At 40.0% G+C, this 15,221-nt stretch overlaps 1 protein-coding gene across 1 annotated transcript in view; it reads left to right on the forward strand.

The window, feature by feature from the left end:
* Window positions 1-13,819, forward strand: part of Wls (Wnt ligand secretion mediator) — a 101,784-nt gene extending 87,965 nt beyond the window's left edge. The window contains exon 12 of the mRNA XM_076862310.2: window positions 12,716-13,819. Coding sequence (XP_076718425.1) covers window positions 12,716-12,825 — 110 coding nt within the window. The 3' untranslated portion in view covers window positions 12,826-13,819. The remainder of the gene's footprint in view (window positions 1-12,715) is intronic.
* Window positions 13,820-15,221: the final 1,402 nt, after the last annotated feature.

Raw genomic sequence — 15,221 nt, forward strand, 5'->3', positions numbered from 1 at the left:
CAGTTTCTGATGCCAAAGGGTATATAAAAGGGAAGGAACTATAGAGGAGTGTTCTTTTGTTTAGTGGGTGGAGAGATGCCAAGAAACATGAGGAGACGGGTTGGAAAGGAATAGATGTTTGCTTCTCCCTTTGGCCATGGAATGCACAGAGAAGAACAAAATGGGCAGCAGTTTCAATTGAGGGTCACTTTCCAGAGAGCACTTCCCTTCATGAGTTTCTGTTTCTCTTTTACTGCCCGGATCAGAGAGTGAGCCTTGACAAATGAACTACCAAGCATCACAGTACTTAGCACTGTGCTATGTTGGATGAGATGGAGGGACAGAGATGGCCCTTGCTATCAAGGAGACATTATCCTAATCTGTGGACAAGGTATCCTCACCTGAATTTTGAAATACAGGACCTGGCAGGACAGCCGCAAGCCAGTGTGCTCACTCCTGATAGACACTGCAGGTGTGGGGCGCTCCTCCTCTTGCTTGATTTCCCAGAGCAACAGCAGTAGTGAAACACATTCACATGAATTGTTGAACATAGACTGACACTCTCTCTCTCTCTCTCTCTCTCTCTCTCTGTCTCTCTCTGTCTCTCTCTGTCTCTCTCTCTCTCTCACACACACACACACACACACACACACACACACACACATTTACCTGGCCCTCTGTGTCCTGGAGTCCCACATTTTCATATTTAGCCAACCACAGATTAGATATACCCTTAAAAAAAAAGCATCTGTACTAAACATGTACAGACTTCTTTTTCTGGTCATTCCTTTTTAAACAATAGAGTATAACAACTCTTTAGCATGACATTTACATTGTATGGGGTATTATAAATAATCTAGAGCTGATATAAAGTATTCAGGGGGGATCACATAGTTCTATGCAAAGACTATGGCATTTTATATGAAGGAATTCAGTATTTACAGATTCTGGTAACCTTAGGAGGTTCTGGAACTAACCCTCCATGGATACCAAGGGACACCTGTATGTGTGTAATTATCTTGTGTGTACATGTATGTGCATCTGTATATCACACACACGCACGCACACACTCACACCGTTTTAAAAAATGCAACGATGATATTCTGGTTCTCTTTCCTTCGAGGAGCATTTACATTTTTTCCCCTGCTGCTGCTGACTTTCCTTAAAGCTGTTCTTTTTACCTGTTGCCATAACCAATTTATGAATCATTCTGGATATCTTCCCAGGCAGAAATGAACTGCAGAGGGCTAATGTTGACCCCTTTCTCGGGGCAAAAGCACCATCCCCAAGGGGTACAACAGCAATGCCCTGTACTCATGAAAAACTATTTAACTCAGTAGGTCACTAATCCCTGTGGGGAAAAAAATAAAGTAAGAGCAGGTCATGAAGTCAGAAATTTCTGGATTGTAGCTTTGGTTTTTGTGTTCTTTTGCCTACACAATTCTTGACAAGAATGTTTTGGAAGAATTATGGGAAACTGTATTCCTGACTGAATGACTACTGTGAAGGGAATGAGAGATGCCCTAATTGCCCCTTGGGCCTTCCTATTTCTGTGCCTGTGAAATGTCTAATGTCTGATGCACTCAAGCTCCTGGAAGCAACAGCAGTATCCCCAAGTCCCGTGTCTTGGTCGCCAACTACCACATGCTGCCAGTATTACTTCTGGAAGCTGCTGCTTGTTTCACAGGAGCAGTGGCTTTAGTTGCCTCCATAAATGCTTGGATTGAGCAGTGGGGCCTGACAGTGTCTGTCATTTACTTCAGTCACCCCCTGGTTGTATGTTGGATGATCCGCCCTGGGCCAGCCTGGCTTTCCCTTGATGTCTGCAAACAGTGATGGAATTGTTCTTATCTCCAAGGCTGGACCCAGACCCTAAAGTGGCTCTCAACAGCCTTTTCCCATTTCCCAGTGAAAGTGGGAACCAAGCGACAGTCCTTTGCCAGCCTGAACCTCCTACTCTGCTATTTGTAGTCAGGTACTTTCTTCTTCTTGCCTCTCTCAGGGCTGTTGTCCTACCAGTGACCTGAACTTTCATACTTCTGTCATTTAAAATCATCTTCTCTGTGTCTTAAAATTACTGTCACCCTGTCCCGTTGGGGGCACTTCAGTCACCTTCTTGAAGAGAACTTTCTGCTTCTCAAATGTATTAGTTTGGTAGGGCTGCTGTAACAGATACCACAGGCTTAGTGCCTTAAACAACAGAAGTTTATTTTCTCATAATTCCGGAGGCTGAAAGGATAAGATCAGAGTCAGCAAAATTGATTTCTTCTGAGAGCTCTCCTTGGCTTGTAAATGGCCACCTTCTTCCTGAGTCCTCACGTGGTCTTCCTCGGAGTGTATCTGTATTCCAGTCCCCTTCCTTTCAAAGCACACCAATCATTTTGGATGAGAGCTCATACCAATTATTTCATTTTTTACTTAACTACCTCTTTAAACACCCTGTTACCAAATACAGCAATATTCTGAGGTATTAGGGGTTAGGATGTCAATACGTGACTTTGCATAGGGGGCACAATTCAGTCTATGACATTAAGATTTTACTCAAAACTTCTAAGTTTAATTTTGTCCTTCACCTTGGAGTCTTATCCTGGTATTGGGGTGTCTGGAGATGTTTTGGAGGTTGTTGGAAATGGCTCCCTGTAGCCTGGTATAACTATCTCTTGTGTTTAAAAGGGATTAAGAGATGACTGGACCCAGGGTCTCTAAACCTTGTCATCAAAGTGACTGTCTCCCAGGAAGGATCCTCAAAGCTGAGCCATGCCTGCTCTCCAGAGGAGAGTTTGTCTGTAAATCCTGGCAGGTAATACTAGTACTGATATGCTAGGCTAGTCCCAGCCTGGCAGAGCAGGGTAGAGCTGGGCTTCCTGCAACACTTACTACATACTAGATGCTGTGCTAGGTATTTCTTTTCTTTAAAAAAGAAAAAAAATGAAGTAAAAAGTAATATTGCCCAGAATTTTATTTTTTAATATGTTAATCATATTAATACCTAAACTGTAGGGAAACATAACATGAAAGAGCAGTCTTTTACATAGAAATAATTAAGCTTTACAAATACCACATCATTCTTGTTTTTCTCATTTTGCTGTGAACCAGGGACATCATTATAAAGAGTTATCATTCAAGCTTACTTTGGAGGTGAATGGAAGAGAAGATGGTGAGAGCCTAGGGAAAATTCCACCAAAAAAGAATACAGTTACGGAGAGAACATATGCTCTGGAGATAGACACAGATGGCTGGGAATCCTGGCTCCATCAAAGACTGTGCATGACCTTGAGAAATACTCAAACTCAGGTTGCGGGAGCACTCTGGATTCCACTCTTGGGTAATAGGATTGTTAGTTTGCCTACGTGGTTGTGAGAATAGGATTAGGAATTATTGACATTAGAAGACCTTTGTTCTCTCTCAGAATCTGTGAAACAACCTGAGAGGGGTATAGCATCATTTCTTCTTTTTATTGAAGTGACCACAGATACAAAAATGTGTGTCGTAAAATGCTGCCAATTTTAAGCTGTACCCCAGTGTGTGTGGGTTTCTTGGTCCTCAGCAGGCATTCCAGGCAGTTAGAACCAAGCAACACTATACACCTGTGCATGTGACACTACAGATGTGCATCTAATTCTGTAGTCCTTTGAGATGGAATGGGAGACAGAGGTTGGGTCCATACCCAAAGGTTATGAAAAACTAGCCTCCATTGTAATGTTATGAATTGATGGCATCACCAGAGAGAATTACTGCAGAGGGAAGAATTCTTTTCTTTTTCTCTCATACTTTCTCTTTTTTCTCCCCAGTAGGAAGCATATCACATTTTCAGAAGGGTTTCGTTTTTGTCTTAGATGGGAAGAGACTTTGAGCATGTCTGCACTGAGCACCAGAAGCCAAGAGAGAGGGAGGGAGACTAACAGATGGAGCAAGACCTTGGCAGAAATAGGAGTTGATGGGATTTGGAGACAACTGGAGGGATCCCCACTCCTCTAAGTTACTGTCATACTCCCACATGGATACCCTGAGGGGAAAGGTTGCCCTTCAAGGTACAATAAACACACAGGAGAATCATAGATTTTGCTACACAGAGTCCCATTGATCTGGGTCCTCATCCAGCACATTAGAGAAATTACTTATGCCTCAGTGGCTTCCCATCTTACAAGGAAATCCAGGGCATGCTAAGCCCCTCACAGTGCATATGGCAAATACTCATAAATAACAGCTCTCCTGTCAGTGCGCTGATTTGTGTGCTAAAAATTTATCCGATATAAAAACAGAATTAATATACTGAACATTCATCCAAATTATTGTGCATGTCTAACTGTAACATATCACACGAGGACTTTGTACTTCACTGTCAGTCTCCTTGGCTGTTGGAAACTTGAATATTTAGGAAGAGATGGCAGAACCTGAAGGCTGAGAGTGTGGATCCTGGAGCCGAGTCACTCTGGTTTGAATCTCACATCACTGTTGATCAGCTGGGGCCTTGAGCAAGTTACTTAGCCTCTCTGTGCCTCAGTTTCTTCACCAACAGAATGAGAATGACAAGGATTAATGCACTAATGTTTGTGCATTGTTTAAATCTGTTTCTGCCATGTGATAAGGACTATTATATAGTTATCTGTTCAGTAAAAAAAAATCATAGCAATTTTCACTGTTTCTTCAAGTGATCTGCAGAATCATACACATTTTCTGAGATCTGCAGTTTAGAATCACATTCTGAGGTTTAAAGAATCCACATCTTCTTTTCAAAAGCCAAACAGAATTCCACCTCCATGTCTCTTTCTAGGAAGTCTTGGGAAAGGGTTTCCTTAGGTAAACAATGCTTCTGGGGTGGTCAGGACTGTCTGAAACTCCGATGACTCACACAGACATGCAGATCCTGAGACTGGCTTTGAAGTTCTGATGGCTCACCCAGGTATGCAAATCTAGACCTGGCTTTCTTTGATTAGAAGTGGGAAGCTTGTACTTCACCTGCTTGGTGGAGGCATGAACTAGAAGTTGCACTAGCAAGAATGCAACTTAGTGACCTGAGAAAATCTGGTCCCCGGCAACCAGGGTCAAGTCTCTCACCAGCTTTACTTTACATCTTTCTCTGGCTGAAGGGCAGATACATTGGATGTGCTGAAAGCTGGGCTATGCCTCTTTAGTACCTTCTCTGGCCATGTCCTGACAGCTGTAGGACAGACTTTGCTGTGTAACACAGAGATGGGTCTACCAGGGAAAGCTAATACCATGTGGCTTCCCTGAAGGGTATATGGGTAACCCCTAAGGTCCTGAGACCTTGGGATCCACAGATGCCCAGGACATTAGTCCTAAGTACAGGGTCAGGGCTTCTTGTAAGTTATGATACAGAACCCCAGCTTGTTTGTTTATTTTATGCTAGAAACTAGGGAAGATTTCAGTCCCAAAACATAACACACATGCATAGCATAGACACGTTTTACTTGTTATTCCCCTGTCCACAAGTATTCATGTACATGTGCACCCCCACACATCAATGCACCAGGTATTATTGATTCTGAATATTTGCCATTTTCCTTTCACTAGTTTACGTTCTGATGGAAGATGGCAGACTTTTAAGGGCTTAACTTGTAGAAAGTTTTTTTTCCTGCTAACAGGAATAGCCACATTACTGCCCCTCTATCCACTAAGGATAAGTTCAAGACTCTGGTGCTGTGGCATCCCTAGGGACAGAAGAAAATTTGGAGTATGTTTTGGTACTCATTTCCTGAAGAGAAAAGCCCGTGAAGTTCCTAAACTTATTAGATCCGTCACTTGCCCAGTCTCTTGCTGCCTGTGAACAAGGCTACTTGGTCAATTAGCCTTAGCAAAGATGCACTAGCCTAGAGGCATGTTGTGCAGCTGTAGCCCACTGTGTGCCTTGGAATCAGATGTGCCTTGGGCCTGGTTGCTGGCTGTCTCAGGGGCCTGCTCTCCCACCTGGAGCAGTCAGTGACCTTACTTACCTCCAGCTCCTTCATCTATAAAGCTGTCCTTGATAAGGAATAGATGGACATCAACAGTGGCAACATGAGGTTAAGGGAACAATTCTAAGAATTGGACCCACTGTTTTGGTCCCCACATGCTTTCTGTTAACAAGCAATTTACTTGAAACCCTGTCTGGCTTTAGTCAATAGGATATTTTATATTCCTCAGCAAAAAAAAAAACAAACAAACAAACAACAACAACAAAAAAAAAAAACCTGTTATCTGTAGGAGAAATACCCAAAAGGCTCCACCCTGTGACATGACTCTGGAGAAGGCGACTTCTGTGACTTTCACACAGACCAGAGTCCAGACCTCAGGGAGATAAGGATAATTCCCCCTAGCCCTAGAAATCTTTCAGAACAGGTTCCAATTAGAACTGGTCAGCATGAGCCAAAATGACCCGGAGTTGCCTTGGACTTTTACCATGGACTTCGAAGTTGATGTAATCCTTCTGTCAGTCAAAAGTCAAGAGGTGGACCTGGATAGGACCCTCTGGAAACTTTTCTGGGACCTCCAATAAAACTGGAGGTCAAGAGGGGCACACCGTCCTTCTCTGAGACCACCCACTCTCCTCCTGGAGAGTGTTCTCTTTTTCTACCCTTCTAATAAACTTTGCTATTCTTTTACTAAGTCTTGTGTCTTGCCTGAAATCCTCTCAAGCCAGAACATAAAAACTAGGTGAGGACCTTTCTGTCTCCTCTCTCGGGCTCCCTGGGCGAATGTCTCTGCAACATCTTGGTGCATTGGTTAGGAAACTGGGTTTTGTTTCTTTGTTTTTTCCTAGTTACCTTCCCAGTTCAGCCCTTTTCTGAACTTTTCCTCTACACCATTTGGGGTCTTTCAGTGAGGATAAGAAGACCTCTTTTCTCTTATTCTTACCTCTCATCTTTATCATCTCCTGACTAGCAGAATGCCGTGGGACCTCAGTCAGTGGGAACTCTTAAGTCACATCTGAGGTAAAGAGGCACTCCCCACCATTTTTTGTGTAGATCCCCCATTTAAACTTCACTTCTCAGGCTTAACCAGCAGCTTTCGGTACTTCTTTGCCACTTCCTGACCTTGCATAGATGGGTTCCTGCTCTCCCTGTATGCATTCCTGCCATGATACCTAAACTATACTAGGGACCATGCTCCAGGGGAGGGAGGAGAGATGGGATCTCTATGGCCTGCCAGCACCAGGTCCCAGATCTTTCTGAGGACACTCAAAAGAGATCTTCTGTCCTGCTTTGTAGGGACTCAGCTTCATAAGAAAGGAAGATGATATGACAGGCTTGTGAACTTCAGAGGACACCCTACTTCCCAAAGGTTTTTCTTTTCTGTCCAGATGAGAAATGATTGCACAGGGAAGGAAACTGGAAATCCCATGTATGCATAGGCTTTCTTTTTCTTGAGAGCTTTCTCCTAAGGTAGTAGTATCCCAGCCATTTACCTACCAAGCTTAAATGCTTGCTCTTTCTCTCTCCTGCTACAGATATCAAGGGGATTTCTTTTCAGGGCTACTTATCGCAACTAGGGCTTGACTGAAATGATTAACTTTCAGACTCTTTTGAGACCAGAGAGATGGGGGGAGAGTATCACTTTAAACTAAAGCCACAACAGGACTTAAATGGATGGTATTTCTATTTTTCTTCTCCCTGTTTCATGTGTGTATTTCTCCCCCCCCCCCAACACTTCCCACTTTTCCCTAGCCAAACACCCTTTTCTCCTTTAGAAGATGAATACTTAGTCATAAAAGCACCAAAGATAGGAGACTCCCTTAGACAAATATACCCCATTTCTGGGTCAGAAGGAGCCTAAGTCACTCATTAGGAAGATGCCTATGAGAGGTTGGTCTCCCAGTGCCTTGAGCAGCCCTTCAAACGCAGGGTTGACCCGAGACAGCTTGTTGGAGGGACCTAGCCTTGGCATGACAGTCAAGGAATCTGCACCATTAATCACCACATTCAGACCTGAGGAACCAACTTCATGAATCTTTAAGCTTCTGCTATGAATCCAAATCCTGAGGACAAACTCTCCCTGTCCTCCCTCACTCCCTTCTCTAAAGTGTCTCCATAGTCTCTCATTCCTCCACCTCAACTGGTCTGTGTTGTACATCTGCTGTCAACTAGAAAGGTTAGAAGCATTCTAGAACCTCTGCTTTAACCAAAATCATGCTGATTCTTGTGTTTATTTTTACATTCTCTATACTCAATATTTGGGAAAGTAAGTAATTCTCATCGTAACCATTGATTTAATAGAAATCTTCTCCTTTTGTCTTAAAGATGGAGACAAAAGTAAAGAGACCTTTAAAATTACTAACCCACATTTTTATAGCTCGTTGGCAATCGAGTGTTGGTGTCTATAAAATGTTTAGAGTATAATGTCCGTGGTTTTTAGGATTTTTCTTTTGACAGGAAAATGACCAAGATTGTCAACTATGCTTGTGTGATACCTTGGTTTTTATGAGTAAATTAGGTTTAATTTAAGTGGGATAAACATTATAAATCTGTTTGTTAGAAGAGACATCAGATTAATCTGCAAGTTAAAATACTAAAACACGAGGGCTGGGTCTATGGCTCAGTGACAATGTGCTTGCCTAGCATGTATAAGGCCCAAGTGGGTTCCACCCTCAGCACGGCATAAAATTAAAACAAATAAAATAAAGATATGCTGTCCATACACAACTACAAAATTTTTTTAAAAATACTAAGATATTAACTACTGGATATAAATTCAAGTACTCTTGGCTTTATAAGATAATATATTTATATTAGGGTCTCTTAGGGATTGTGTTTTTATAAATTGTTGGTAAGTGGAAAAAGAGTTAAAGACTGCCTTCCTTTCAGGCCTAAACTAAAAGCAAAGTTACTAAGAGTTAAAGCTTTAACAGATATAATTTTATTAAAAAATAATAATAATACAAGATTTAATCTATGTTTAGATTGGAAAAAATCTAAAAGTAAAGAAAGTATTTCATCTCATTAAAAAGGAAATATTTGCCTAAATCCAAAAATGGTTAAGGATTGTTTCAAGTTATAAACTTAAGAATCTGCATCTGAAGAAAAGAAGATGTAAAAAAACTGTAGATATGAGGCTATATTTTAGAGGTTAAAAGAGAAAAGGAATGTTTTCGATGAAAAAGTATTAAAATAATCTTTTTGTCCTAAAGTCCAAGATAAAAAAGGGAAAGCAAAACTAAGGATGTAAACAAGTTATAGAATGTCTAATTAAGTTGCAGAAGGTTTGTGAAAATAGACCTTAAGAAATTTATATGTGTAGTTAAGTTGACTATAATTAACACAAATAAATATATTTAACAGTTTTCTAAGGTCAAAATTCAATGTAGTGATATAAAACATTCTAATTATCTCTAAAAACAAGGTTTTTCTTAAGACATTGATCTGTTCTTATTTATCAAGATAATTTCTTGTGTCTATTAGGTTCTATTACTTGGGGAAACAGTCTTGAAAGACACTATTATTCTTTTATATCTGACTATTTTGAAGTCTTTTAAATAATTGTTTTATAAGTCTGATTAAATGAACAAAAATTATTTTATGCTATTACAGTGTATTTGAGACATTTAATATATATGTAAAAGTTTATAGAATGAAAACTATGTAGGTTTAATATAGGCAAGGTAAACAATAAGTGCTCTCCTTTATACTTTGTATCTGAACTTTAAACATATAACATGTCCACAATGCCATTTAAAAACCTGACATTGGTTTGCTTTAACTACATACATTTTTTATTGTTATATAAATGAGATGCATTTGTACATCAGATGATGTCTATTTCTAATCATTAACACTGTTTCCTAAACTTATCAGAGATTCTAAATTTTACTTTAAATGTTAAAAATAAGTTAATATAAGGACATCTGTGTAATTATGATGCTATTATTTCTGGCTTCTTTGTATTTGTATATTAGATGTATTCATTTTCTCCAAGTATATAAGTTTTTTAAAATGTAAAGCTTAGGAGAGCACTTTACCAAGCTGATATTTTCCAAACTAAAGCTGTTTGTAGTGATAACCTTTTTCAGACTTATATAAAAATAATAAATTTAGTTGGTGATCTCTTTATGATATTTAATGTTTTATTACTAGATAAAGGTAATCAGTTGTCAATATGTTACATATAAAATCTGTATGTTGCTCTTTACATTGGAATGGGCATTTTAAATGTATTTTTGGAAAGTTATTAAGGAGAACCTGATTTGTTTAAAGGTTGACAGTGTGGAACATGGAAACATTTCTGCCACTTTTTCCACAAAAAGGAAGTTTAAGACCTTTTAGCCTTTCTGTTTGATTCATGTTTCAGATGTAATTTATATCATGCTAACTGAAATTCAGATAAACCCAGGAAGCAATTCAGAAAACCTTGTTTTCTTATACTCTTTTTTTTTTTGGTGGTGCTGGGGATTGAACCCATTCTTATACTCTTCAATAGAATGATATAATAGGGCAAAGGTCAGCTTCAAAAGTAAAGCACTTTAACTAAGATCTGTCAAAAGGTCAACCTCACCTGAGACAAGGCCCTGCTGTTCATCCCTGATAGCCCCACAATAGGCTAGAATTAAGCTCACTTAATGTTATATTCAAAAGATAGATCCTTAGAAAGAGTCCTGTGATCCCAAAATTAAAAGGGTTATAATACAAAACTAAATAAAAATTTGGGTAAATTATAAAAGGTATTTAAAGGGCGTAAAAGAGTTTTAAAAGAAAGTAAAACAAAGATTTTCATATGTGGTTGATAAATTTATGGGTTTTGCAGATGCTAGATAGATATCAAAGATACATTAGTGTTATACAAATTATGTTTCTTGGTTCATTTAAGTGTTTGCTCTTGGTAATTTCATTTTCATTTTGTATTTTCCTTGTAAAACTTTATAACTTTTCCCTGTTAGTGTTTTGCAGAAACACTAATTCTAACAGAAGAATCTGAGTTAATTTGAGATAATAAGCCATCACCTACAGGACAGATAGTATATAATACTAAATCCCTATACTAATACTGACCCTAAATAAATAGAAGGGGTGATTGTAAAATTGTAAATATGAAAAATTCAAACCCATTACTACCACTTCAAGCCTGGTGAAACTGACCTTCTAAGAGTTTAAAACCAAAACTTGGAGACCAAAACCAAGGAGGTAAAAGGACTAAGACAAAAGCAGCCAGTATTTGGCCCTTGCCCTCTAAGGTCAGCAGGCTCTAGGGAATGACAGGACTCATGTAAGGAAGAGAGAAGACTGGACTGAGTGTGTTAACCAGAGGGCTGAGAGCCAACTGGGGGCTGGGGATGTGGCTTGTGGTCAAGTGCCTCTGAGTTCAATACCTGATACCAAAAAAAAATTTTTTTTAAATAAAAAATTTGCACAGCAAAGGAAATGATTAAGAGCATGAAGAGAGAGTCTACAGAATGGGAAATCTTTGTCAGGGGATTAATATCCAGAATATATAAAGAACTCAAAAAAATTAACAACCCCCCCAAACAACTCAATTAATAAATGAGCAAGTAGAAATCTTACAAGTAGAAATCCAGGTGGCAAACAGACTTATGAAAAAATGCTCAACAACCTTAGCAATCAGAAAAATGCGTTGAGATTTCATCTCACTCTAGTTAGAATGGCAGTCATCAAGAGTACAAATAATAATAAATGGTGGCGAGGATGTGTATAGGCGGGTATATATTGTTGATGGGACTGCAAATTAGTATAATCACTTTGGAAAGTGGTATGGGGATCCCACAAAAGACTAAGAATGGAACCACCATATAACCCAGCGATTCTACTCTTTAGTATTTATCCAAAATAACTAAAATCAGCATACTGTAATGATATAGGCACATTAACGTTTATAGAAGCACAGTTCACAATAGCTGAATTATGGAACCATCCCTGGTGCCCAACAACAGGTGAATGGGTAAAGAAAATGTGCTATATATACACAATGAAGTTTTACTCAGCCATACAAACGAATGAAGTTATGGCATTTGCCACTAAAGGGATGGAACTGGAGAACATCATGCTAAGTAAAATAAGCCAGACTCAGAAAGTCAATGGTGGAATGTTTCTTTCATGTATGAAAGTAAGAGAAAAATAAGGGAAAGAAAGAGGGGGTGGATCCCACAAAAATAGAGGGAGAGGAAGGGGATTGAAGGGAGGGAGGAAAAACAAGAAAAGGGAGGAATTACAGAATGAAATTGACCAAATTATGCTGTGTGTATATATATATATATATATATGAATATGCCACAATGAATCCCACATTTATAAAGTTTCAATTTTTAAAAATGATAAATAAATAGAAGGAAGCCAGTAGAATAAAGGGAATGGGGGAAGGAGGAGGAGAGGGAAAGAGGAAATACTGCGGTCTGAAATGGAGCAAATTATATTCCATGCATGAATGATTATGTAAAAATGAACCCCACTACTATTATGCATAACTCTAGTGCACTAATGAAAACATTTTTTAAAACAGGATCACACATAAAGCATTTAGAAGAGCATCATGCACAAAGTAAGCTCTCATTAAATGTTAATAATTACTATGAATAATACCAGCAGTGAGCTGACTCATGTATCATTAATGACTTCTCTGAGAGCCAAAAATGATATTTTAAAAAATACTGCAAATTCAAAATGAAAAGGTGGGGCATTAGCCTACGAGTTCAGAATGTGAAAGGGGACCAGCCCCCAAGCAGTTCCAGAAAATGAATCCCAGCTTGCTTCCCTTTCCTGCTTGAACACCTTTAACACCCCAAACCCTGTTTCAGGTGATCTGGGCGTCCACAGTGGAGAGGAACTCCAGCTCACCACCACCATTACCCACGTGGACGGGCCTACGGAGATCTACAAGCTCACCCGCAAGGAGGCTCAGGAGTAGAGAATACAGCACCCAGATGGGACCATCTCTCTACACCCGGGCCCTCTCACTAGAGCGCGGAGCCTGCCAGACAGACAGCTCAGTGTACTGATGCTGGCTGCCTCATGCCTCTTGGCTGCGGTTTCTTAGACCAGCAACTTGGACATTTCTTGGATGGCCTTCTGGCGGTAGCTTTTGGAGGAGAATTCCTGCAGCCACTAATGCGTTGTGTATGATAACAAAAACTTTGCTATGACACATTTTCTGTGATCATTGTTAATTAGTGACATAGTAACATCTGTAGCAGGTGGTTAGTAAACCTCATGTGTTGGGGGGGGTGTGCTCCTTTGGGGATGGTTTGGGCTGGATGGGGTCTATATCGAGTGGAATATGACTCTTTTTTTCTTGCTTTAGATTCTGGGATAGAATTTTAACATTCTTTGCAGTTTAAGGTATGCTGCTGCCATAGCCTCACTCCTCATCCATGACCACTTTTTTTCCCCCTATTTATATCACCAAGTAGCCTAGTCTACTGAGTTAATATTTAAGTTGTCAATAGATATGTGTCCCTATTTTTTATGGCTTAATATAAAATAATTGAATTTCATGAGAAGGTCTATTCCACCAGAGGCATTTCAGCTTTGAAACCAAATCTGTGTATCCAATACTAACCAGTCCATTGGCCGTGGGTTTTAAAAAAATGTTTGCTAAACTACCCAAGTAGGATTTATGGTATTAAATGGCCTTTGGGTCTGAAAAGCTTTTTTAACCTCTTGCTTAAAAATGTGTTTTCTTTTGATAAGATGCTTCAAACGGCCTCCAAAAGTGTAGATCCAATCATTTAAATAAACCAGTATGTATATGTATATATGTATGTGCACACCCTCTGCCTACTCAGACCCATGTATATGAAAGCAGATTCAATTCCATATTGAATCTAGGAGTGAGGAGTGGGTGGGGGAAATAGAGAAAATTTCTGTTTGAGTCCATTTTTTTTTTTTTTTTTTTTTGCTGCTGTAACTAAAAGACCTGACAAGCACAATTGTAGAGGAGGAAAAGTTTATTCAGGGACTCAAGTTTTCCTCAATCCATAGAGAGCATGCTCCATTCCTCAGGGCTCAAGGTGAGGCAAAACATCTTGGCGGAAGAGTGTGGCAAACAAAAGCAGCTCACATAATGATCAGAGAGCAGAGAGAGAGACTCTGCTTGCTAGATACAATATATATACTCCAAAGCCACACCCCCATTGCCTACCTCCTCTAGCCACACCCTACCTGCCTTCAGTTAATCCTCATCAGGGGATTAAGTCACTGATTGGGTTAAGGCTCTCATAACCCAATCATTTCTCTGCTAAACCTTCTTGCATTGTCTCATACATGAGCTTTTGGGGAACAACTCACATTCAAACCATAACACCTTACTGGGTCAGCAAGGAATTCTTAAAGATTGTCAATAAGGATGGGGAACAGCCATCACTTCAGAAGTGGACACTGATCCTTGCCACATACATCTTACTCCTACTTCTCCAAGCGCCTGTGTCATCACATTTGATTACTGTTGTTGGAGAGGCAACATGGCGTAGCAGAGAGAACAAGCAGTTGATGGTCCATCGTTTGCTATTGTGTGACTTTGCCCAAGGCATCTGATCAAGCTGTTTCTTCACCTACAAACTGATGTCCATAAAAATATATCCACATTACAGGGTTACAGTGAAAATAAAAATCATTTCATGTATACAGAAATACTTTATCAACTATAAATACACATAAGTATCGTCTTCCTGGAGTCTACAAGCAATTTCACTGGTGTCTTCTTTCTCAGATACTGCTGCCTGAAGGTCTGGGGTGCATTTTGTTTAATACATTCACCAGTGCCCCCTACCCTTTCTTTCCCCCAGTTTTGGCTAAACCCATGAGAAACAGTGACAGCAGGAAATACTTTGGCCTTAACTATTCTTCCAGGCCTTTTTCTACCTGATGAGCATTCGATGGTACATGATCCAATGCACTCAGCATCCACTTATCACCAGCCTGGTGTCAGCAATCACATGTAGCCCCTCCTCCCAATCTAGCAGGGAAGACGGAATTCAAATGCTAGAGTGATCTCTCCCAGAGAAGAGAGATGGAGGGAGTGTCTCTCTGTCCTCTGGAATGGAACAAGGATCTGAGAATGTCTTAAAGAAGAAGCCAGATTGTGTCAGAGTCGAAGGGCAAAGGGACCAGCAGTTCAAAAATCACCGAAACAGTGAGGTACAGAGAATGTTTGCTTCAGGTTGGTCACTGGGCCTGGCTGGCACATAGGTGTGCAACAGCAGAAGAAGGGCCCTGTGCACCTGTCAATCAGAAGAGGCAGTGTTTTTAATGCCATGGTAAGAGTTACGAGACTGCCTCAGGTTTTAGGCAGAGAAGTGACATGGT

The sequence above is a fragment of the Callospermophilus lateralis genome, chromosome 7, assembly GCF_048772815.1.
Source record: "Callospermophilus lateralis isolate mCalLat2 chromosome 7, mCalLat2.hap1, whole genome shotgun sequence".
NCBI classification, from domain to species: domain Eukaryota; kingdom Metazoa; phylum Chordata; class Mammalia; order Rodentia; family Sciuridae; genus Callospermophilus; species Callospermophilus lateralis.